The following is a 27,000-nucleotide window of genomic DNA, read 5'->3' as shown; positions in this document are numbered from 1 at the left end:
CTTGAGTGTATAATAGAAACAAAGTTGCAAAGGATTAAAAATTTGACTTTTTACAAAAGCCTTTACTTCGAGAAAGTGCTTTAATAGGTGCCTTATCCAATCGCATAGGTGGTTTTCAATTTCAATGGATGTAAAGACCATTATATCGTTTATAGCAATTTGATATCTCAAACCGTTCTTGAGATACGGTAAACACTGGTAAAATTATGTAATCCGATAACTTGTAATTACTAACTAAAACTAACTAACTCTATGGCCTATGGAACCCGGAGGTTCAATTCCGCAAAAACTCTTCATTGACTTCTATCCGTAGCCAACTCGATCCAGTTTCTACTTTGTATTCCTGTTTCTGTTAAATTCATTTTAATATTTTTCTTCCACTTGCGTCTAGGTCTTCCGAATAGTCGTTCTCCTATTTAGATTTCCACATAAAACTTTGAAAGCGTTCTTCTTTCTTCCATTTGGCTACATGACCTGCCCACCTGAGCATTCTAGATTTGATAACCCTAACAATGTTTGGTAAACCGTATAAATTATGTAGTTCCTTGTTATGAAGTTTACACCATTCCCCTTCCTCTTGGGTCCAAATATTCGTGTCAGAACCTTGTTTTCAAATACTTTTAGTCAGTGTTCTCCCTCAGAGTAAGTAACCATGTTTCACAACCATACAGAACAGGCATGATTATCGTTTTATATATTTTAAGCTTCAATTTCCTCGACAGAACTTGCGACGACAAAAGGTTTTAAACTGAATAATAACACGAATTCCCTGCTTTCAGTCGACATGTAATTTCTTTGTGGATATAGTTTTGGTCTGTTAACAGTGATCCTAGATATTTAAAAGTAGCCACTTTGTCGAAAGTATTATTTGATATTTTAACGCATCCATAATTTGCTGTATTACGATCTTGACGAACTTTCATGTATTTAATTTTCTCTGTATTTTCTTCTAAACCAAGTCCTTTGTATTATTCTCATATCATCCTCTATTAACCCTTTCCGCTCGAACCCGCACAATCATGCGGGTAGCTTTTCTGTATTACACAAGCGAGAATTTTTCATTTCTCACGCTCACTACGGCTTCAAAACACGCACAATTGTGCGGGTCCACATTCTCAGAACCTACGGTGGATCTACGCATTGTTTTAATAAAAATGTTCTCTATATGTTTCATGTAGTATGGATAAACCGGTTTCATGAAAATAATCTAAGAATTTGTACTCCCGTGCGGAAAGGGTTAAATTTACATCATCAGAATAATTCGCTTGTAATTACACCTACGGAAAAATATTGTTGTAATGTTATAGATGCAAATAAATCGAAAACTGTTTTTAAACGTTCCACAAATAAGCAATGTTAATCAATATAACAATATTTACCATTTCTTTTTCACATCTCCTGAATGGTTTGAGATTTCAAGTTGCTGTAAACAGCATTATAATCGTTTGTCTATTGACAACATTTATGGAATTGGATGTGATACTATCTCAACATTTTTTTCGAAATAAAGTCCTTCGGAAAAAGTTAAGCTTTCAATTCCTTCGAACTTTGTTTGTACATGTTGGAACTACTTCATATGATGACCGTAGTATTCGACACTAAGGTACTTTGGATGTGAATTATTTGGCCATATTACTTGCGTTACTACTGTTGTCGAACCCTTCAAAATTTTGTTGTTACTCTATGTTTGTTATTCTAGCGTCCTTAGTTTGCAGCAAGTGTAGTATTGCGAGTTTTCGTTTTGTGAGATAATAATGGACAAATGGACAAATAATACGAAGCACTCAAGACAGGCAGAGCAAAGAATAAAATGGTAAATATTAAAAGAAGAAGGATCAAGGAACGAGTTCAATGAAAAGATCCTACAAAAAATAAAGTTGATAGATGATGTACAGTCTTTTTTTAACTGTTCAGCGGCCATTCTTTAAATAACTCTATTCTCTTATCTACAGTTGGAATTAGATTAAACAAATGTGGATTATATATTAATAAAATGAAACAACCGATTTAAACTTATTTTTACACACCAAATCCGTTGTAGGTGGGAGTTCAATAACATACAAAGAGTCCGGGTCCGGGAATCCGGGTTCGAGTACCGGTCCAGTCAATCACTTTTTCATTCTTTGTATGTTAAATGTAAATTATCTTTGGCCGATTGAGATCTTTATTTAGAACCAAAAGTATTAGAATTTTCCACGTATGGTTGCTACATTATTGTCTTCTAAAGCAAGGTAGATGAAGAAGATTTTTTGAACAAGATTGTGTAACAATGATAGAATGTTAATGGTCATATCATTATGGAAGTCGGAGAAGAAGTGCTGGAGAAATATCAGAGAAAGGAAGGAGACTTAGTAGTGGAACGACGAAATGCAAGTTGGAATAAAACATAAGGGATGAAGAAAAGAATGAAACAATAGCATGGAGGGCAAGGCGGCATACAAACTAGCAAATAAGAAAGCCGAAAGAGCTGTGGTAAGCAGGGTAGAAGTGGAAAACGCAATTAAAAAAATGAAAATCGGGAAAGCAGTAAGTAAGTGCTGATCAAATCCCTGTAGAGGTTTGGAGAAGTCTGGGCAGGAAAGGACAAGGAAGGAATAGATATCTTGTGGAATCTCATGAAAAAGACGTGGAAGCAGAAGGTACTGGATGAATGGAGAAAAAGTATATTATTACCAATTTGTAGAGATAAAGATGGTGTGCAAGACTCTGAAAATTACAGAAAAATTAAATTAATGTCTCATACCATGAAGATCTGGGAAAGTATAGTTGCAGGAAAGAGACAAGAGATGACTGTTGGAAAGAAACTGATTTATGCCGGAAGAACAAACAACTGATGCGATCTTTGCATTGAGGCAGTTGGTGGAACAATATAGCGAAATTCGAGCGGAGTTGCATCTCGTTTTCAAAGACAGACAAGAACTATGGTGATGCGTGAAAGGAGGTTTTTGAAGAAGTATATGGCTGGTAAGAGACATGTTAGAGGGACATGAGACCCAAATGAGGAGTAGTGAGGGTATGACAGAAGGTTTCCCTGTGGAAGTTCATCTGCATCAAGATTCTGCTCTCAGCCTGTATGTGTTCAATTTGGTAATGGATGAGTTGGCAATGGAAATAAAAAATAGAGGAGTGGAGTATACTGTTTGCAGATGATTTTATTATAGACGAAACATCCCAAGATAAGGCAGAGAAGAAACCGGAAGAATGGAGAAGGGTGTTGGAAGAGAGAGGCATGAGCATAAGTAGGACAAAGACAGAATATATGGCACTCAACAAAAGACGAGCTAGGATAGAGGGTTACATACTGAAGCTGAACACAAAATACAATCTGGCTGGCTAAGTAGAGGAGGATGAGCGGAGTACTGTGTGACAGGAGAGTATGTTGTAGGTTAAAAAGCCATGTATACGAGGGACATTCAAAAAGTTCCCGGAATTCTATTGTAGCTGTTTATTACCACAATATAAGTACACATTTACTTAACCGCTTTTAAAGTTGACACTTGCGAAACACAATACAATTGTTCCACCGCTCCTGCGATTAGTGGAAACACCGACGAAAGGCCTCGTTTGGTATCTTCCGAAGTTCAGCCGTCGCGTTAGTTTTGATCTCTTCTGCGTTGGCGAAGCGGAAAAGGCCCTTTTTTTTAAACTTTGGAAAGAGCCAAACATCCGATGTTGCTGAACTGTTTTTAAGGCTATCAAAGTCTCTGAAGCAGATTTCTTCCCAATTTGCATAAGAACTTGATGTTTTGGACGTTGCACGAACTGCGACATTGCATCAACTGATCACCACACACTCCTCCGTTCAGCTACGCTACTTATACACTGCCTGTTGTGACCTGTTCTCACTTGACAATTTCATAATTAGGTAACCTAAGGACTGTACAGTACAAAATTCTTTGTGATTGCATTATAAATCCCAAAACTACAACAATATTCCGGGAACATGTTGACTGCCCTTCGTAAGAAGACTGTCCATGATGTGTAGTAATGGCAATTATAAGGGCCCAAGAAAAGAAGATGGAAGGACAGATATGAAAATCTTCAGATGGATTTGTAGTGTAACGACGAAGGATAAAATAAAGAACGATTATATAAGAGGTAGGATCTTTAAGAAAAATGTTACAAGAATGGAGGCTGAGATGGGTTGGATATGTAGAACGAAGAAACGGGGACTATGTGGGAAAGAGAATTGGAAAGCTGGAAGTACCAGGTAAGAGGGAAAGACCCAAAATGATCTGTGAGAGAGAGAAAGAGAATAGAAGACGCAAGGGTAAAGCGGACTGAAGGAAAAGAATTTAAGATGAAAATGCCAACCCCATATAAAGATGGGAAAGCTGGAGACAAAGATAACAAAGAAGATGATGTAGATTTGAAATACGTAATAACCAATACGCCATTTTAAAAAAAAATATATAGCTTTATGTAGGGTTGGCAGTATCGTTAATTTGGTTATATTGCAAAATATGTCAAACAATATCGCCCTATCAATATTTGCATGGCACGAAATTTCAGCGTTTTGTATCTGTTAGTGTAAAAATTACAGGGACGTACGCAATGGTGCGGAAAAGTTGTCAGTTAATATTTATAAAATACTGTAAAAATTTCGTTGCTGAAATCAAATATCTTCCGGTGACGAATCGCCAAAAGAAGATTTTGTCTTTATAGGGCATGCAAACCCGCCGTACACACCACTCTCTGTTTCTACGGTAAATGAGCAAAAGTATTACCTATATTTCTTAACTTATGCAGTCTATAAATTTGAAGAAATAATTTCTAGATGATTTAGGCAGATTTGGAACCATAAAATAGCCCATTTTAGCAAAGAAACTATTGTATATCATATACTGTACTTGTGGTTTCATGTAAGTTTCTAGTATTGAATTAATATGCCGATAAATGTGTTCATTGTTCATTATAATTTTCCCTTCAACACTCTTTTTCTTTTAATAAAATTCTCGTACTGTTTTATACAGCTTACCTTCCTCCCCTGCATAAGAATTCAATTTGGACTAGTCCAATTGATAGTAGCAGTATTAAAAAGAAACAACGTTGGTATTCGATAACTTTGTTCGAGTGTGGAAGACGATCTTTTCAAGGTAATTTTGCTGTGTTAATGCGTTTCAGTGTTTACTCCGTTGTCCGTAGTTGGTAAGTGTATAAACAGTTTGTGTACTCTAAATTAAACTTTATGTAATGTATGTGAGATCTGTATTTTATATAAATATTAAAACTCTAACCATGCCGAAGATAAGAACAAGATTAAGAACGACTTACCCTTAAACATTCAGCTGAGCTTTTAGGTGTGCAGTTGCCCACAAAATCAGATGTCATGAAGCATTATTTTCAATTAGTAGAGGTGGAAAAGTGTGGGAAAGAGTATGATCGATCTGTAAAGAAGGTGGCGAGAGACGTTGCTCAGTGTGTGAAATGTATTTAGGACAAGGCTTCCATCCCTACTGTGTCGTTAGAACGTGTAGTTCAGCTTCTACTTGCCTTGCACGGAAAGTATACAAGAAGTTCGTTAAATCTGAGAAGAAAAAAAAGCTTCTGCTAGTTTCCAAAAAAATGGATATATTTAAACAAGATTACACGAAGTTCTTTGATATTGTTCCTGTAAATATCATGAACTTTCCATGTGCTCATGTGAATCGAGAAAGAAAGTATCTAGGAAGGAGTGGACATTTCTGCAAGATCAGAGAACAACACGAGTGGGCAGAATAGAGGAAGTTGACTACGAGGAGACTTTAAAACTAATCGTACGCACTAAAAGGAAATCATGAGAGACGACCTGCCAACAATCTTCTTACATATCACAAACGAGTACTTCTAATGAATTCCAGACATCATCTTCTGATGGCGATGAATCAAGTGTTGATGATTACTTTGCGAAACAGCAGGATATCAGAGAAACACATGTCCGTAGACCTCTCGTTATGCTGGCAGACCGATTTGGAACATCTGATCGTGCAACTGCTTTGATAGCAACAGCTACATTGCAATCTTTTGGAATAATTGATCCAAAGAATGCTGGCCAGATGATAGACTGCTCAAAAATCCAGCGAAATAGGGAAAAGATACGACAAAAGGAAGTGCTAATGGCCAAAGGAAAGGTTCTTAGAAGCTTGTACTTTGATGGTCTTAAAGATCAAACTTTATGCAGGAAAGAGACTAGAGGTCGCTGGTTTTCAGTAAAAAGACACACTATTTGTAAAGATGGAGCTAAACACGTGCGGCTAATGAGAAATTCTTCAAGATACATATCACAAAAGGAGGCAATTGGTTCAAGAAGTAATTGAAAATAACTGTTATTTCGCACAGCCGGAGAATATATTGCTTTCTATGGTCGACAATGGAAGACTTCACGTCAGAAAAGAGGGATGGAGAAAGATAGTCAACGCAAGGAAAAAGCTAGGAACTAGAAGAGTAGAGATAATGACAGACCCGCTAAAGTAGAGAATGAGTCACATGTAAAAAAAAAAAAGGGGGGGGGGCTAGCAAAGCTCAATTTCAATGCAAACGATTACACAGACCTTATTAATTGGGAATCAGTTGAATGACGCATCCTACAGAGCTGTCTTGTTTTCCAACAAAGAACTTGAAATCACAGTAATAACCGTGAACATCCAGGCATAAAAAGAACTTTGAAATATTCCTGTCAAATTAAGAGTACAGAACGCTGCATGGAACTTGTAACAGAAGCATCTGCAGCAGTTTGTGGCAGAGATGGTTTTATCAGACTTAAACTAAAATCCCGATCTGTAAACAGAAAAGTAGAAACAAAGGCAAACTATGCTCTACAAAGAACCAAAGATAGAATTTTGAACATAAGTGTATGGATGGTAGGGTGGGCATGGGAGGGACCCAACCTGCACCCACGTCCTCGTCGTGGGTCCTGGGTCGTTTCACTGAAACAAGCAGAGAGGTGCAGAAAAATATGTATTTTGTATTAAGTAGATTGTTATTTTGATTAAATTGGCTATTGTGTGATTCCAAATGTGCCTAAATCATGCAGAAAATATTTCTTAAATTTTATACATTACTGAAGTTGAGAAATGTAGGTAATGCTTTTGTTCATTTACCGTAGAAACACAAAAGAGGGGCGTGTATGGCGGGTTTGCATATCCTATGAAGACACAAAATCTTTTTTGGCGATTCGCCACTCGAAGATATTCAATTTCAGCGACGACATTTTTACAGTATTTTATCAACATTAATTGACAAGTTTTCCGCACTATTGCGTTTTCGATATATATAAAAAGAGATTTTTCGTTCCGCCCTAATGTGTATATATATATATATATATATATATATATATATATATATATATATATATATATATATATATATATATATATATATATATATATATATATATATATGTGTGTGTGTGTGTGAGAGAGAGAGAGAGAGGTGACATTCTTCTGGTAGCGACTGAAAACATTAGTCATCTGTATGTAAATATGAAGTTAGTAATGAAATATACATAAAATTTACCAACATTCAATTGCTCTCTTCTTAATTTAATTGCACATAATTTCAGTGACTCATTGCCTTCATCAGAGCAGTTGAGAGGGACGAGTTCGTGTTTTTGCTTAGTGTAAGGTAAATATAAAGACAGAAAGGTGCGTTTGTCTGACTTCCAACACAGAGTCAGAGAATTTGCCGTCTAATCTACTTCTGAAGAAAACATACCTTCATATTGTACTGCTTCAGAACATGATGCTCGCTATATATTTTTTCTTATTTGTATCAGAACTGCCAAACTACATGCCGTTATTAGACTATTCTTTGCAATCGAGTTCCTTAAATGCTACAGAGCATACATATATTTTGTGCGAGAGACCGATGGGAATTCATGAGTTTGAATTCCACGTTAAGATGTATGTCCACGTCTCGTAAGGCTCGGTGCTGAAAAGGGTGTTAAAATTCCAAACTGAGAAAACCTATTCCTTGCTGAAAAAACAAATGTTGCTTTCCAGTTTATGTTGTTATTACAAGGTAGCCCCCCTTCCCAAAAAAAAAATGTTCTTGCCGTTTTTGACGTCCCATGAATCATGCGCTCACAGAGAGAAAACGAAATGACGCACGTCTCTGCCAAGCGATTGGGAATTAGTCTGATCTCCAATCTGTAGTAATACAGACACGTTGCTCACACACACAGTGGTCATAGTGCGTCCAGTGTCGAATTGAAATGGAGGTATCCATGCAGCTTGTTCGCGTGTGTTTGTTGTGGACCTGTCAGTTGCTGCACCAAATCGCCACATATACCAGACATTTGGAGAGACTGCCACAAACGAACGCGTCGCCGGGCACTGGTTCTAGAAATTCTGTTCGGGAGATGTGAGCCTTTCAGATGAACCTCGCACTGGACGACTACATGTGTTGGATGACGAGGCCCTGAAAGCAGCCATCGAGGAGGACAGTGGTCTAACGTTGATGAACTTCCAGAAAGGTTCCATATTTTTCGCTGAAACAGTCAGACTGCACCTGCATGGCGTAAGGAAGTCATACCAATTAAGCAAGTGGGTATCCCACACTTTGTTGGCACCCAACAAGGAACAACGATATGCCCTATTTGTCCTTGCTCACTTGGCTTCGGAGAACACCCATCTTTGAACGCTTGCTCACTGGTGACGAAAATTGGGTCCTCTGTGACACGCCTAAGCGTACCAGACAGTTGTTGTCGCCGTCTGACCCTGTTTGTCATACACCTCAAAACCACCTCTGCACCCACGAAAGGTTATGCTTTCTGTATGGTGGAATTGTCGGAAAGTAGACATTACGAACTCCTTCCACCTGGTCAGACCATTACTGTTGACCTTTACTCCTAGCAGTTTCAAAGGTTGAACCGTGCATTGCAGCAGAAGGAGCCGGGATTGGTGAACCGCAAGGGTGTGCTGTTCCTGCACGACAATGCCAGGCCACATGTAGCAGAAAGGACCCGGAGAACCCTTCAGGAACTTGGCTGGGAGACACCGTGTCGTGCACCGTATTCGTCGGACCTTGTGCCAACAAATTACCACCTGTATCATTTCCTCGACAACACCTCCGTGGAGATCATTCGCAAATGGAGACCTGCGGAAAGCATTCACGAACTTCTTTGCATCCACGATCGCCGAATTTTAGCACCAGGACATTGTGCAGTTGCAGGAACGTTGGCAAAAAGTGTTGAATGTTGATGGAGATTACTTCGAAACCTAACTTTTCACTGTATTGTTCTTTGTTTGTAACTGGTCTAGAACACTTTTTTTTGGTTACATTGTATTTATTCATAGAACTATCTATGATTATGTCCTATTATTCATTCATGTTCCCTTTATCTGGAATATAGCAGGAATGATGAAAATGCACTACTGGAACCTCCCTGCTACTCAGTCCATTCCCTGAATAGTCATATATCCCATCACGTTTGAAGTCGCTGCTACCCACTCAGACCACATAGACGTACCACAACTTCTGTTTCGCTGTACGTTCAAGCAATATACTGTATTTAAATTAAATAAAGAATTAACAAAACTGACGGATTTAAGAAGAAAAAATTATATTAAAGGATATAATTTTCACAGAGTCTTGTTCTTCTTATCTCTGACGTGACAGTGCTGACAGGATTCAGTGAAAATTCAACGTTTAGTAATAATCTTCCGTGACAGCATGCAGAAGACCACAATTACTATCTTTGAGTTTAAAGACAGCTCTTCATGTGCTTTATATTAACAACAGATAATGGGAATTTCAATAAAGAACTGGACATTATTTAAGTTGCATTAACGGACAGTAGTGTTAAATATAAATCTCAAAGTAATATTTTTGTTCAGTAGTACTATAAGAATGAATATGTGGTGTTTTCAAAGATCGTTTAGTAACACCGCATGATGCAGTAGCCATGATTTAAAAAAAAAAAAAAAATGCATTAAAGTGCCGTAAGTCATGGGATAGCGATAGAAAACTTGACTTCACTGGAACATCACGGAAAACCGGTCAAAGGTGTAAAGCAGTTTCAGTACTATCAGTTGAACTTCTGTGAGTGAGGAGAATGTCGTATACAATAATGATTGCAGCCTGATGGGAATTATTAGCTTTTCTGCGCGGGATAATAGTTGGTGCTAAACGAATGGGACATGAGATTTCGAAAGTCGCCCGGACATTGAACTTCCCTTGCTCACAGTGTCAGGGATGGACCGTAAATAAAGCATTGCAGGCATTAGACCCATCAGAGACAATGCAGTGACCGCCCACATATGCTGAATGACAGGGATCGGGACGTCTGGGCAGACTCATCCGGGCAAAAGAAACAATATGTGAACTGACAGCATGAATCAATGCAGAATAATCCTAACAATGTCTCAGAGGTTTGTACAGCGCAATTTGACCTCCATGGGATATCGTAGCCGTAGAAATGAGTTGTGTTGTTAACCGCTGACAATCGGCAGCATCGACTCACCTAGGTTCGGAAACACGTGGATTGGGCCTTAGATGACGTGATTATAGGAATCGCGTTTTCAGTTGGTACGTACGGATGATAAGGTCTTACTGTAACCCCATGAAATCATGGACCAAAGTTGTCGATAAGGCACTCTCGAAGCTGATGGTGGCTCCGTAATGATTTGGGGCTTGTCTACATGCCATGATTTGGATCCTCTGATTCTCTTGAACCCGACATTGACCAGTCATCGTTATGTTCAGCTGCTTGGTGGTCACCTCCAGCCCTTTGTGGGCTTTTTGTACCTGCCAACAATGGGATTTTCCAGGACGATAATGCGCCATGTTACTGAGCCGCAATGGTGCACGACTGGTTTGAGAAATATTCTTACCACTTTCAACGCATAATTTGTCCCCTTAGATCACTGTACGTGAATCTTGTTGAGCACACATAGGATATCATTGAACGGTCTATTCGTGCCCAAGATCCTCCACCTACAAAAACCACCGAATTATGGACATTAAACAAGGCTGCATAGCTGCACACCCCTCCAGCGAACTACCAGCGACTTGTCGCGTCCTTGCCACATCAAGTTGCTGTACTTGTCTGTGCTCGAGGAAGTCCCACACGTTGTTAAAAAGGTATTTTATGACTTTTATAACTTCATTGTATATCAGACACGATGATTAAAAAAATATACACTCATCAAAATAGTCTTATTTACAATATAGATAAGCGTGCAATTTTTTCTATGATACATTCCGGCATATTTTGTTAAGAATAACAACCACTAACTTTTATATATGCTCTTGAATCCTGATCGGATGATATATTGCCTAATGGCTAGAATTTCAGCTTTTTATTTAGTATGTGATAGTCGATGTAACAAGATTGGTTATCGAAATGGTACCAAGTAACATATCGTCCGGTTAGCATTCCAAGGGGACACATACACAGATTATTGGATGTTATTCCTGTATTTATGTTTACCTTCCATTAACCAAAAGAGAACTTATTCTTGCTAATTGCTGTGATAAAGAAGATAGCTCGTGAGTCGCTGAAATTACAACAATTAAATTGAGAAGAAACAAATGAGTGTTATAAATTATTCAAACATGCGTTATTTATATATTGTAACTTAAAAAAAAAAAAAAAAGCTTTAAGTCTACTTTTCTGCTGTTTTGTTTCAATAGTTAAAAGCTTTCAGCAATCACGACCATAAGTGTTGAAAGATTTTGGCGAATTGAAACAAAACAGTAGACAAGTTAAGAAATTAAAAATGTTCTTTTTAGTAACATATGTTTATTTTTCAGTCTGTATCGGAGTGTAGTATGGGAGATACGTCCCAAAGCACAACAACCAGTCAAAAGTCCGAAGAGAAACTTATAAAACGTCCTCTGATGAGAGCGAAGACTGACATTGAGCCAACAAGAGTGCTGTTGAGCTTCCAGAAAACACAGGATCCCTATGATTATAGCCACGTGCCATTTCTTCATGTGACACCGTTGTCGACCACTGCAATGGAAGCTAAAAAAGAGACCCTTTGGAGCAATCGGAAGACAGAAGCGGCCAGTGGAAGCGGGAAGAACTCATCTACGATTCTCAATGTTCCAACGGGACCATCCAATTCTACAGATAATGTGAAAATCAAAAAGAAAAGATGACTGTGTAAAGTTTTATTTATTTATTTATTTTTTATGATACATTGGCGATAATAATCATAATGAAACTAGTAATTGTATATACGAGTATGTTTTGATGCGCTGAAAATTTTATATAAATATACTTGTAGTATTTATTTTTCTATAACGGTGTAGTTTCTTTTTTAACAATTACCTAAGTTTTTTGTATTTTCCGCAAAGGTAAGCATTTAGAAGGGAAAACGTAGACTATTATGTCAGTGTAAAAGATTGAATTATTATATATTTCTACGTAATCATAAATATGTATAATGTAATAATAAAAAAAAAAAACCGACTTTAATGTTAAGAGATGCAAGGTTCCGGAAAAGTTTTTTAGAAAAAAAATCCATATTATGATTACTGCTGGTGGCAAAGGATACCAACGTAATAACCAAGCTCGGGAATCGAACTTGGAATTCGTCCAGCTCCCATGCATTGACTGCTTTGCCAATAACAACTTGAATGCATACAAAGCTATCCGCGCACAAATGCTGTTACCATGAAAGTTGTGATGTGATTCATCCAGCCTCACCACAAACAACCGCAATAAACCACAATATTAAGAGTTATGTTGAAAGCAATATACTTCAGCAATTCGATAAAGAACGTAGTATAAAGAAACTTATACTAGGCGGACTATGCACATCAACAACGAGGAAGTCATTGAATCAAATGCATCCTCAGTTCATTTGATTGTATTTGAGATGTTAGAACAGTTACATACTTACTTTGTTGTTCTAGGTTAACAAAAATAAATAAAAATAAAAAAAAAAAATTGAAAAAATTAAAATAACAAGAATTTAGCAACTAGCACAACGCAGTTCCATTTACTCTTCCACTGTCTTGCAGACTGCTATCTCCTTCCCGCGTTTCTGACAAAGCCCTGCCCACGGGTCTAGAACCCAGGCGAAAAATAAAGTCTCAAAACCCTCATTCATACGAATTTTTATTCATTTCGTCTGCACATGTACTTTCATTGGCTGGAGCATTTTCATAACGTATAAGAAAGATATGTGAGAGTACGTTATCACAATATTTCCCACGGATGAGGTTCAGACGTGCACACAGAGTGCATTGTAACGTAAAATGAAAGAAAACGCAAAAATGAAATGCACTTCTTTAAGTCCATTGCATAAAATAAAATGAATATCCTCCGAATTAGTTCATAATATAGATCACTATATCCATTGCTTTTTTTGCTTGGGAAACTTTTGGGCATGTTTTAAATATTTCAATTTAATGATAAAATAACAGCATATTCCATATTTCTTTTTCAATTATAACACGAAATAACGTTTAATTACTTTATTCTGACGAAGAAAGAAACATGCAAAAATTCAAGCATCAAAGGAAATCTGTCATTTGATAGTAAAGAAGTAATATATATTGATGAATGTTGTCGGTTTTCTAGTTCTAATGAATTATTTGTAGTACTTAATTGTTTTAGTAAAAGAGACCAATATTGTTCTGAAAATTTAATATTTATATTTTGTGCCACCAGATTATTATTTACAATTTAAAACCGGTTAGTAATATTTTACGAGCTAGACACAGATGGCGGAACAAGTAATATATATATATATATATATATATATATATATATATATATATATATATATATCATGTATTGAGACCATTAAAATTCGACGGGTAGAAAGTTAAATACGCTATACACCCATTTACCCAAGTTTCTTTTTAAACATGCTAACACGGTATAACAGTAAAAAAAGAAATTATATCAAAATAATAAACTTTTACTAGCGTGTTAAACTAACAATATACCCTAAATGACTGTTTGTGGCTTCACTTTTATAAACTGAACACATATTAAACTCTTGATTGATTGATTTATTGGGGTTTAATGGGGACGTCAGAAACAAGGCTATCTGTCCCCACCACGATATAAATACATATGTCGAATATAAAAGCAAAAAAAAAAAAAAAAATCAAAATACTGCTGGAAAAGAGGAGTAAAAAATTAAAGGGAGAAAATAAATATATGAGAATAACAAATATATAACAGTAAATAGTAAATATAAAAAACAATAAATAGTAAGATAGAACAACACCAAAAATAGTAAAAATAGAATAACAATAAATACTAATAATGGTCACAATAGAGAAAATATATAATTAACAATAAATAGTGAAAAACCAATAAAAGGTCAGAATAAAATATGAAAATCCAGCGACAACAAATACAGGAAGAAAAGGTTAAGAAATGCTCAGAGAACATAAAGAATGTTAGAAGCGTGCACAAAAGAGTGCACACGCTCAACAATAGCAATATCATTGCCCAATGCACGATCAAGTGTAAGTGATAGTCCGTGACGCTCTCTGAGTTCTGAGTATTCAGGACATTCAACAAGAATGTGCTGAATACTCAGGGGAAAAATACATTTTTAACAATATGGACGATTCAAACCACGCAACAAATAGCCATGCGTCAGATGAGAGTGTACGATACGTAAACGCGTTAGGAGCACTTCATCTCGACGACGAGAGCGAGTGGATGTGTGCCATTCTACAAGGCGTAGCTTAACTGCGTGAAGTTTATTTTAATTTGCCTGGTCTGCTTGCCAAGGAGAGCGCATCAAGTATGGAAATAACTAGAGATCAGAGCGAGGAAGATTATGCTCTAATGCAACCCTGGCCAAGGTGACACATATTAGAATATCTGATGCTCACAGTAAAGTTGTTCTGTAATGAGAGTACGAGATAAGCGAAATGTTATACTAAAACAAAAATTGTTTTTTATCTGTTTCTTGGGGGGCGCGGTGGCTCAGTGGTAGAGCGTTCACCTCCGGTGCTTGGGGTCCCTGGTTCGATCCCAGTTGGCGCCGTGTGGACTTTGTGGTGGACAAACACCGTGCTCGTGGGTTTTCTCGGGGTTCTCCCGTTTCCTCCCACTTTCTTCATTCCACCATTTCACTCCTCTCTCATCATCACCTAGCCTAACCGGCATAACCGTGGGACGTAAAACTTAAAGATTTCATTTCACTTTTTTTTGTATCTGTTTCTTAGTTTATGATATGTTTTTCTTGCCTGCTAGTTTGAATTTAGGTAGCCCGTAAACACATATGACAAAATACATAACTTTCAGGCACTGAGAAGATGGTTAGACAATAAAAATGACACATGTAATATGTTGGGTTGCATAACTTACACTTTCTGACAACCCTACAACTTCACTTTGTAAACTTTCTTAATTGTAGATCAACTACAGGAAAGCAAAAATGGTACATGAATAACAAAAGGCTCCTCGTGCTAGTGGATAGCGTAGGGGCCTTTGGCTTGGGTTCGATTTCCAACGAGAGCTCATATGACTTAAATATAGTGCCTATATTTTTTTCCATGAAGCATGTATTGGCTCCTATAATCAAAGTTTCGTACACAAATATAGAAAGAAATAGAAAAACCGTTCTTTTGAAGCTAGAAAACTTTAATATTCTCCATAATACTAGCATTGCCCGTAACTAAACTAACTTACTAACTATATGGCTATGGAACCCGGAAGTTCAATGCCGCGTTCACAAAAGCTCTCCACTGACTTCTATCCTTAGCCAACTGGATCCAGTTTCTACTTTGTATTCTTATCTCTGCGAGATCCATCTTAATATTGTCCTCCCATCTGCGCGTAGGTATTTCTAATGGTCGTTTTCCGATTGGTGTTCCAGTCAAGACTTTGAAATTGTTTCTACTTTCTTCCATTCTCGCTACATGACCTGCCCACCTGAGCCTCTTAGATTTGATGACTCTTAACAATACTTGGTGAGCGGCATAAATTGTGCAGTTCTTCGTTATGAAGTTTCCACCATTCCCCACTCCCGTCCCTCTTGGATCCGAATATTCGTCTCACCAGCTTTGTCTATAACATACTATAAATCAATAATGAATTAATCGCTGAGTAAAACAAACCAATTGTATTATAAAACTAATATGTTGTGACAGTTTTGACAATTAAACACTTGGCTTCATCATACACTATGACCCTGTACATAAGAATTACCAGCAAATTAAACACTACAAGACAGTTAAAAATTTCCTGTAACCGGATTGGTACCTGACAGCCAGTCACCTTATACAGGGTTCCTACTGGTCAGGGAAACTGGGGGAAAGACTGGAAATCAGAGAAAGTCAGGGAAATTTTATAAAATGTTTTTTTTTTTTTTTCTAACATTGATTATATACCAATTTCAGCTTAGCCAACCATTAATGATCACAGTATGGAACATTGCTCAGATTTTTATGAGTGGTAAGTGGAATGTACGTATGAGCAATTGATTATTATTCGTCTGTGTAGAATAAACGTTCTCATGTATAAATATTTACCATTATTTATATCTTATTTATATGCCAACGTCATCCAACACCTGTCATAAAAGTCAGGGAATTTCCTGCCAAAAGTCAAGGAGAAGTCAGGGAAATAGATTTCTCCAGATTAGTAGGACCCTGTTATAGTGCCAAAACTGAGGTTCCCCCCCCCCTCTTCTGCTGAGACTGTACATATATATTGAACAACTAAGGAATAACCAACTATGCTGAATTTACAAAAAAAAAAAAAAAAACTAACAAATAATTATTTCTCTCTTAAAGGCTTCTTAATAACTTATTTCATTTTCATCAATTTTAATTCTTGAGTTCCAGTTCATTACATTATCACCTTCGATTTCAAAGTCTCTATCCCAGGGATGCAAATAACCACTCGCCCGGAGCGAGTGGTTCATCGGTACGGGCGAGTATTTAATATCATAGCGAAGGTAAGCAAATGATTTCTATTGTTAAATATGGGCTAGTAGCTTTTCTTCTTGGGCTAGTAAAATTTTGTTGCTTATTTGCATCCCCTGATCATCATTTTGTCTTCTTGATCTAGCACTTTCACCTCATTCCAATTAATGCAACTCCCTTGTCCCTTATGTGTATGTAGGTTGCATTTCTATCTCTTTCTAATCTGTTGTCGTTCTTATGTTGTTTAATTCGCTCCTTTAGTTTCTTTCTTGGTTCTCTATCAGAGCATAATGTTACATTCACTGGATTCTTCAGATTACTCCTTTTTTCTCCATTTTCCTACCTCTTCTTTCGTTCTCTCGTAGTACCTCCAACGACCTCTTGCTTCCTTTCCTGTATGTCGAGACACTTCCCATTTTCTTCAGTGTATTTTCTTTAATTATTATTATTTCGGTCTTCCCCTATACTTTCTATTCGTCACCACTTTGTCTTCTCTTTTTTCATTTTTATCTCCTTCCAGTCTTCCTATTTCTTTCTATTTCTTGGTCCCTCTTTTTTTCTGTATTCTATTATAGTTTCCCCTTATCGTTTCCATTCTCCTCAAACTAATAATGGAAGATTGTTATATCTTTCTCCGCTGTTCCTTTCTCACTATTTTTCTGCTTAATCGTCTCTTCCATGTTGTTAATGAAATTTCTTCTTGTCGAGTAGTTCACGTCACTCCTAACATGACAGTAGTTTCCGAACACGCAACTTTTGAACACGCAACGAATCCCTATGCATTCTGTGATTATCCTCCCTTTCTTCTTCCTTATCTTCATGTCTAAGAACATTATGGTCTCTTCCTTTTCTACTTACAGCTCCAGTTAGAACTTTTTTCCCAATCTTCAATTTCTGTTACAAATTCCTCCAGTTATCGTTTTGTCCCCTTCCAAATCCCTATGCAATCATTAACATATCTGCTAAAAAAAAAACACTAGTTTGTCCCCTCCTTTTAACCTTACGTCATTCTCCCAAACAGATAGAAATGCAAGCTATAAACACATAAGGGACACGGGACATGCTATGCGAATTGGAATGAGGTGAAAATGCTAGACCAAGACAGAAAGATGATCAGAAGATGGGAAGAGGCTAGGTTCATTAAAATCGAAGGTGATAATGTGATGAACTCAGGAATTAAAATTGATGAAAAATGGAATAAGTTATTAAGAGTCTTCATCCCGGCGAAATTAAAATACCGCTACTTTTACAGTAATTATGTGATATCTTCAAATAGATAAAAAATAATTGAAATATGTAACAAGAACGCCCTAGACAATATTATTTTGCATGAGGTACCGTTATCACAAGTCACCTAGTGGCTTTCCGTTTTCAGCTGTTTAGAAACGCGAAAATAAATGCCGATTTTCAAAATGGCTCGAAATCGAAAGCAGATAAGTGAGTCGTGATAATGGTTTCTTATGTAAAATAATATTGTCTAGGGCGATCTTGTTCCACATTTCGATTATCTTTTATCTATTTGAAGATATCACATAATTACTGTAAAATTAGCAGTATTTTAATTTCGCCGGGATGAAGACTCTTAAGAAGCCTTAAGAGAGAAATAATTATTTGTTAGTTTCTTTGTAAATTTAGCGTAGTTTGTTATTTCTTAGTTATTGGATTTATGTGTGTACATTTTCAGCAAGAGGTGAGTGACAGGTTTTGTCTCTCTTTTTGTACTGTAAGGCAATTGGCTGTCAGCTACCAATCAGATTACAGAAGGTCTTTAGCTGTCTCGTAGTATTTAATCTGCTGGTAATTCTCATGAATCCAAGTGTTTAGTTGGCAAAACTGTTACAAGATACCAGTTTTATAATAAAATAGATGTGTTTTCTTCAACGATTACTTCATTATTTAATTATAGAAAACATCAGGGCTCATAGCGAGTTACTTTTTTTTTAAACTAAAAGTTACTTTTTTTTAAGTTGTTCAATAAAAGTTTTTTTTTTTTTTTTTTTTTTTCAAATTTGTAACTAAAAGTTACGTTTTTGGGAGGCAAAGTGACTTTTTTGTGTGATTTATGTTCTGCATTGGCAGTTTTTGGAGAAAAATATTATAAAAATAAATGGAAAAAGGCAGAAACTTATTATTCTTTTGAAAACTTCAGTGCTTGCTGCCACATGCGAAACAGTCAGCTTTATCCTCACTTCAGCTTTTATTCTTTCTAAAGCACAGTGGATGGTTGGTGGATGCTTAAGCTCTTAAGGTGGGGTTGAGAACCCTTCTGTGTCTATTCTTTCTTCTATCATAATAGTGTTTTAGTTTTCTCTCCTAATAGTTTACACTCTGCTCAACGTTGTGTGTGGGGGGTTCATCATGTTCGTCTTGTGTTATGCTTCTTGTATGTTCTTCTTAAGAGTAGGTGATGAATTTGAATATTTCTTGGCTTTGAGAACTCTCAATGCTAAGTTAAACATAATGTCTGGGATGAAGAAATTCTGAAATAGTCCAGAGCTGGTTGCATTTACTTAGAAGCTTTTTACATCTGCTAAATCTGTTTATCATAATTACAAAGCATACTTAGAACACCTAAGAAAGGAGGAAGCTCAAAAAGAAGTAAAGAAGAAAAGATGAAACAAAACAACAAAGAGAGAGGCGATGAAGAAATTGACAAAGAAAAAAAGGGGCATGATGAGATTTTGGTCACTTTTTCGTGTGCTTTTGGTCACTTTTCAACTATTTACAAGAGACCAGACCACTATGAGCCCTGAGAACTTTAAATGTATAGTAGAAAGTTATGAGATTATTTCAGCGGAATCAGCGTAGTGTAATCGGTAGTTTAACGAACTACAAACATCATTTTTACCCCGAATTGAATCTCGTTCCTTTCTCTTATTTTATTTTATTTTATTTTTCTTTCTTATAAAATAGTAGAATACATATCTATATGTACAAAAATGAAAGTGTCTATATTTGTGACTTCATAAATCTCGAACCACCCTACCGATCTCGATCAAATTTTGAACATAAATGAAGCTCGGGCTTGGGAAGTATATAATAATAATTTCACTTTGAGGATGGGAATATATATAAAAATAAATCTTAAGAACTCTTCAACAACGCGACTGATGTCGATCAAATTTGTCACATAGATGAGGATTGGACCTGCGATGATTTTTATCATTTCATTTTGACGGTGCAACTTAGGGAAGGGATATATATATAAAAGTAACTACGTCTGTGACTTAATAACTCTTGAACCACCTGACCACTATCGATCAAATTTTCAACATTGATGAAGTTCAGGCTTGGGATGTTTTTATCATTTCACTTTGACGGTGCAACTTAAGGGAAGGGAAGGGGGAATATTCAAAAATGATCGCAAATTACCGATATTAGTGTCGAAACCATATTTTTCAGGGTCGTTGAGCCGAACAGTGACACTTTCGATGCTGTTTAAATCCAAATTCAGCTCTTTATGTCCAAAATGAAATGTACATTCTTCTTGCGAAGAACGGGTATTTTGCTAGTAAATTTTAAAATTGATATGAACTACAACTATATAATAAGAAAATTAATGTAATTAAAGTTTTTCCTTAAATGTGATAAGTATGTTAAGTAAAACACTGATCAAGTCGTCATAACCATGGAGTGGAAATTGAGCATGAACCACCTTTTCAACAATGTGATTGAAGCGAGGAGGTAGTGAACCTGTTACTAAATGAGAGTTAAAACACATTACATTTCCGTACTCTTTTTTTCCGAAGCCTAAAGAACATTTTATGTTTAGTTTATATTCTATGCTTTTATAAAAAGTTATTTGTAAATAATTTTGAGTATACAGTAAAGTAATGCTTATATCGAAGTTCTAGGCAATGTTCAAACACTGCTTTTTAGTTGCATGACAATTGATATTTCTAATTTGCTACTTTAGAAATGTATCCATATCCTTCTCATCTTCCAATTGAGTACTATGAAGTGTTACATGTGTTATGAAAAGGCTAAAGATCATCAATGTAAAGAATTACGAATCCTTAAATGTGTTATTTTTTCTTTGTTATTTTTATGTCCATGCAATCCTACTCCAGTTAGCGCGCGTGTACTTTCCTGGGTTCTGTTGTTGGTGCTGCCGTAGAATTTCAGATGTTGATCCATCATTGATAGTTGAGGAGGAACTTCATTTAAGAGCTCACGTACTTCAGTTTGGAATTCCAGTTGTAATTGCGATGTGGTAAAAATGCTGATCACACATCACTGTACTGAAAGCTGTCTGGTAGGCCATAAGTCTTCTAGGAGTAATATCAGGCAATTTCGATTTTCCTTTATTACTATTATGATTGTTATTATTACAGTAAAACCTGTTAACTTGGCGACCTACCTATGTTGGCATCTTTTCTATAGAACCTACATTTTCCCTTAAAGACCTACATTGCTTATTACCGTGTACGTTGGCCACATATTTATCCTGGAATTTGGCCGCATTGAAGCAACGTTCTTCCTGTGTCACCTCTGTGTGTTGGACACCTAGAGAAACTCTTTCAAAATGTATATTACAATTGTGTGTTTCAGGTCATTAAACCAAAGGGAGAAAGGTCCATTGAATGTTGACCCCTATAAGTTACAACGTACGAAACGAAGTTACAACGACCTGTTAAAGTTTAACATTGCAAGGAGGTGATCAATTTTCGTTATCGTTGCAGGTGATCCACAATGGCACTTACACAGGAGGAACGCATTGAAATTGTGTTAATGAGTGGTGGACGAAATACCACAGTGATTGCTGCTGACTTCAATGCCCGGCATCCATAGAGAAATGACATTTCACATATGACAGTTTCCAAGTTATTGGACAAATTTCGTGCAATAGGTTCTGTGGCGGGCAAGCCACGCACTGGACGTTCAAGAACAGCCACCGACGAGGAGACTGCAACAGCAAGTGTTACCTCGGTTGTGAAAAGTCCACATCGCAGTACGTGCCGCTTATCAGCAATATCTGGTGAGTTAGCGTTCAGTCCTGCATGTGTTGCACACACACTAATGGCACTCGTACACAGGGGCGGCTCTAGAATATTTTGTACTCTAGGCGAAAAACATGTCTGCGCCCTATAATTTCCTTCTTCCCCAAACCCAAACAAAAGTGAAGTCTTGTCACCCCTGACATTTTCACCATACCATCACAATTTTACCATTTGTTCAAGCATTAAAGAAAATAAAACTTACTCCCAATGCTTCTCTCTATGGTATTACTGTAATAAGTAATCTATAAGCCAATTATTTTTAAAAAACTTTTTTATTGCTGTGGCATTTGGAATGAAATTTTACTAATATAACCACAGGGCAACAGGAAATTAAAGTTTTATTGTAATGTAAACAATGTCGGTGTCCATTGTAAATATAAAACAAAAGATGGTTGTAATTCTTTCTAAAAGGATTCCATAGTAAACGTGATTAGTGGCCACAATGTATCAAAAAACTTAACTTTTGCCTGTTTAAGGAAATCAAAAGTTAAGGGGTATACTATGAACAGCTTTGTGTTTTGAACAATTTATACGTTAATAATTAGTCTAAACTAGTAATACAAAGTTTATACAGGGTTTCTACTGGTCAGGGAAAATGGTGCAGGTCAGGAAAGTTCAGGGGAAAATACTGAAAATCAGGGAAAGTCAGGAAATGTTTATAAAATATATGTTTTCTAACATTAATTGTATACCAATTTCAGCTTAGTCAACTATTATAATGGACGTTGTTCAGATTTTTATGGAAAGTCGGTAATGAACAATGTACGTATGAACAATTGATAACTATTTGTCTATAGAATAAATGTTCTCATATATAAATATTCACCGTTATTTGTTCCTTATTTATATGTCAACATTATCCGACAACTGTCATGGAAGTCAGGGAATTTCCTACCAAAGGTCAGGGAAAGTCAGGGAAATAGATTTCTCCAGATCAGTAGGAACCCTGTTATACTTACATATAATTTTTGATTAGAGTAGCGTTATCTACATTCAACAAATATCATAGAAAAAACAGTTCTGTTCGCACCAGTGTAAAAACAACATAAAGTTTGTGATGTTAGGATAGTACATTTTAATATTTCCATAAGTCTCTCCCTCACTGTTTGAGATAAGTTGAGTAACAGCATTTATAACCTTAACGCTACTTTTCTTGCTTCAATACTTGCAAACTCTTTCACTAGGACTGTCGGGTCTATTTTTTATTTCATTTATTTATTTCAACAGATACTCAGATACAGCATAACAAGTGCCATTTACAAAAGGAAACATTACAAACATATATTAACAATAGAAAAAATGAAAATAATAAAAAGACAAAGCAAAGATGAAGTTTCTTAATTCATTTTTAGTTATTTTCAATGTGTGTAATTATTCTGTCAAAAGCTGAGTAGCTTAAAAAACGTCCACATCAGTTGTTATCTGATTATATGAATTTGTGCTCTGTGGAAAAGGACCTTTCAATAATCGACAGTCTAGGGCGGGAAAGGTGGAAGAGGTGGGTATTTGACATGGGTGCCCGAAGATGGGGGCAGGGTGCCCCCCTGGCTCACGAAAACAACTTAAATTTCATAAGATTTTCTTAATACAAATAAAAAAACACCAAATATAATGTAGCAACGAGGGAGATGGGCCCCATAGAAAATTTTCTTCGGGCGCCCATGGTATTTGATGCTACACGGGTAGGAATGTGAAGGAATAATTTTTGAAGTAAGGCTTCAGACCTTAAGCTTCCATTAACTATCTTATATAGAAACTTTAGGTCAGTGACATTTCTGCGAGCATCCGGAGTATGGATATTCCGATAATGCAGGAGATTTTCTTTAGTCATAGAATGAACAGTGGAAAAACGGAAACGTGCTATGGCAGATGGATGTTATTCCGTTCCATATAGGTGAGCAGTAACCGATCTTTTATGATTCCCTTTTCATTAACTTCATCTTCCTAAATTTGTAGGGCGCTGGCACACATACGTTTTAACTAATGTTGATAAACTGCACGTACAAAAAAGCCTGCCACTCCGCCCCTAAATTTTTCCGCCCTAGGCAGTCGCCTAGGGTGTCTATATAGACGAGCCGGCCCTTCTCATACAAGTTTGCAGAATGGGCTCTGGATCAGTGCGATAGTAATTCAAACTTCATACGACAAGTGTTGTTCAGTGACAAAGCTAACTTTTATATACAAGGTGAGGTAAACAAACAGAATCACCGTTACTGATCAGATCTGGATTTCTGTAAAGGTGCTGGTGGTGGAAAAGATGGTTTGGTGTGGGATTTGCGACACAAGAATCGTGGGTCCAGTGTTTATTGATGGAACCTTGAATGGGTAGAGGTATCTTAACATGCTCCGTGATTATGTGTTTCCAGCGTTGTTGAATCCGCAGGATGATTTCCCATGCTCCGTGATTATGTGTTTCCAGCGTTGTTGAATCCGCAGGTTGATTTCCCAACTTTCTTCCAACACCTCCCCACTATACTATTGAGGTCAGACAGTTTCTGGATGAACAGTTTCCAGGTCACTGTATAGGTAGGAGGGGTCCTATGGAATGGCTACCACGGTCCCTGATCTCAGATCTCTTGACACAATTCGAAATCAATTGTGATGAGGTAAAAATCAACAATGTAGCCCATCTCTGCCGGCGTATTGAGGAGGTGTGTGTCTCTATTGACCCACAGACTCTGCGACGTGTGCAGGAGGACTGGCAACAAAAGACTCCGATTATGTATCCAGTACCATGGACGTCATATTGAGCATATGCTGTAATGCCGACTCTGGCAAGTGTCCCAAACTCCTACACAAATAAAGATATCGCAAAACGAATTGCACAGGTGTATTCCTCAGAAAAAGGCAGTGTAAAATAATATATGACATGACCAATTCCCATTTGAAAAACGTAACCCAAATCCAAGATGGCGGATTTTAAGATGGCCGCCGCTGTTGCCATAGCTCCTATAAGTTGTGCCTCCACCTATAGACACCCCATACCAAACGACATTATGATTCTTCACACCATTTGACTTTTATATAGGTGTATCCAGACTTTTGCCTGACCCTGTATTGATAATAACCAGTAGCTGCATTAGAAATGCTTATCACGGTATTTAATAGTAATTTTTAAAAATATTTTCTATAATTTGTTCATAAAATTGTTCTGTTTTCTGTTTGGTGTGTTTTATACAAAAATACCACAAACACATTTTTTAATTTGGTAGTACAATGTATTTTAGTTTTAATAAATAAGTGTAGATACTCTGGTCAGAAAAGTTGTAGATGACAAAATCCAAGAAAAAATATATTTTTTAATACAATACGTATATCATTTTTGAATGGTATATCATTCAAAAATGAATATAGATTCAGGAGTCAAGCAAATTCATAGAACATAATTATCGCAGTAAGGAAAAGCTAGCACAGCTTGTAAATTGCGAGTGAAGATGAAGATAGATAGTACGAACTCAACGTCTAGACCTACTAGACTCGCAAATAATTTACAGTGTGTGTGAAAGGAAGTAATACCTCATCTTGGTAAAGTTTCTACTCTTCAGAGACATCTTTGAAAGCATAAGAGATGCACAGTTCCAGAAGTATGTTTCTCTAAACATAATAGTTGACCTTGCGACTATTGCGATGGACTTCGAAACGGCGATAATGAATGTTCTCAAATGCAATGAATGAATGTTGTTGCTTTCGGATCAAGAATAGAAGTGAACGGCGTTTCTATCATTTGCCGCACTCTGTGTAGACGAAAGTTTTAAAATTAAGTCCTGAAACTTGATGCAAGGAATATAAATCAATGGATATATAACACACATATAGTGGAATGATTTCATGTTAAGCATTTCTTCAATGAACCAAGTTGAAAGTGTGTGAGATACACTAATGGAAACGCACCACCAGAACTTATGGTTTATAACTTGAGAGATTATTATTTAATCTGAAGTAGGCCCTTCATCGAATTCAGCAGCCAATTGACGATTCAAGAGTATCGGCCCCATACCCGCCTGCATAAGGTAAGTGTAGTCTATCACGTACAAGTAGAGCAAAGATTGGAACAGTAGCTTCCAGTAATTGATTGGACATAACCATCTATTAACTCAAGGGACTCAAGGGGGGCGCTGTGGCTCAATGGTAGAGCGTTCACCTCCGGTACTTGGGGTCCCTGGTTCGATCCCAGCTCACACCGTGTGGACTTTGTGATGGACAAACACCGTGCTCGTGAGTTTTGTCGGGCTTCTCCCGTTTCCTCACTCTTTCTTCATTCTACCATTTCATTCATTTCTCATAATCACCGTCTCTTTTAGCCTAACCAGCACAACCGTGAGGCGTAAAACTAAAGATTTCATTTCATTTCATGTGGACTCAATCAAATATATCAGGAAGGACCAGGTTTTGACAGCTACGATGATAGAGCAGACGAAAGTTACGAACCATCAAAGAAAAAATGAAATACTTCGTTTTCAAACAAGAATTCAGAATTTGTACAATTGTCATTTAACTAAGGTAAGGGATTTTCTAGAAAATACATCTTGTATTATACAGTATTAAGATTGAAACCCACCTGATATACTGTATGGTTGATGTTCATTAATTTGTGAAAGTAAGTATTTTTCTTTTATGGAATATTTAGGTCATACATTGGGAATGTTTTGGTCATGCAGTCCTCCCGACTGGTGTAGTGACTAGCGCATGTGAGTTAGGATTAGGGATGGCCAGATCCGGATATTTTTGGATCCGGATATCCGGACACTGGATCCGGGTCCGAAAAACGGATCTTGGATCCGGATCCGAATAAACGGATCTTGGATCCGGATCCGGAACCGTAATTTCGTGTCAGAAAATTCGGGTGTTCCGAATCAGCAAAATTTTCGAAATTATTGACAAAGTGATTTTCATTCCTACGCTTAAAATAAAATTTTAAGACACTTTTGGTATCTGATCGTGTGACAGTCTTGCGTTCCCTTCATTCTGTTGATATTTGGTTTTCGTGCCTTAATATGTCACAATTACTCCAAATTTGATTAAGTAAAACTGTCGACTTAGGTGAGAGCAATCTCATTGTCAGATTCGATTCTAGTGGAAATACTTGACCGAAAAGGTAGTAAATCTTTTTTAAAGCGGTCGTCCTGATGGAAATTTGTCCTTTGTTTTCTGTAACACTAGTCAAATGCTG

General features: G+C 36.8%; 1 protein-coding gene across 9 annotated transcripts in view; it reads left to right on the top strand.

Moving 5' to 3' along the window:
• Positions 1 to 27,000, top strand: part of LOC145690762 (uncharacterized) — a 94,798-nt gene that overhangs the window by 50,987 nt on the left and 16,811 nt on the right. For 6 of the 9 annotated variants that reach the window (XM_081765989.1, XM_081765984.1, XM_081765983.1 and 3 more), the window contains one exon: positions 11,734 to 12,229. In XM_081765989.1, coding sequence (XP_081622115.1) covers positions 11,734 to 12,084 — 351 coding nt within the window. In that variant the 3' untranslated portion in view covers positions 12,085 to 12,229. Of the gene's footprint in view, positions 1 to 11,733; positions 12,230 to 21,512; positions 26,176 to 27,000 lie in introns of those variants that run through there. The other 3 variants (XR_014132273.1, XM_081765985.1, XM_081765991.1) reach the window with 3 other exon arrangements.

This window comes from Thermobia domestica, chromosome 7 (genome assembly GCF_964235325.1).
Source record: "Thermobia domestica chromosome 7, izTheDome1.hap1.1, whole genome shotgun sequence".
In the NCBI taxonomy this organism is placed as follows: domain Eukaryota; kingdom Metazoa; phylum Arthropoda; class Insecta; order Zygentoma; family Lepismatidae; genus Thermobia; species Thermobia domestica.
The sequence above is the reverse complement of the archived record's forward strand: the minus strand, read 5'-3'. Positions and strand labels throughout refer to the sequence as shown.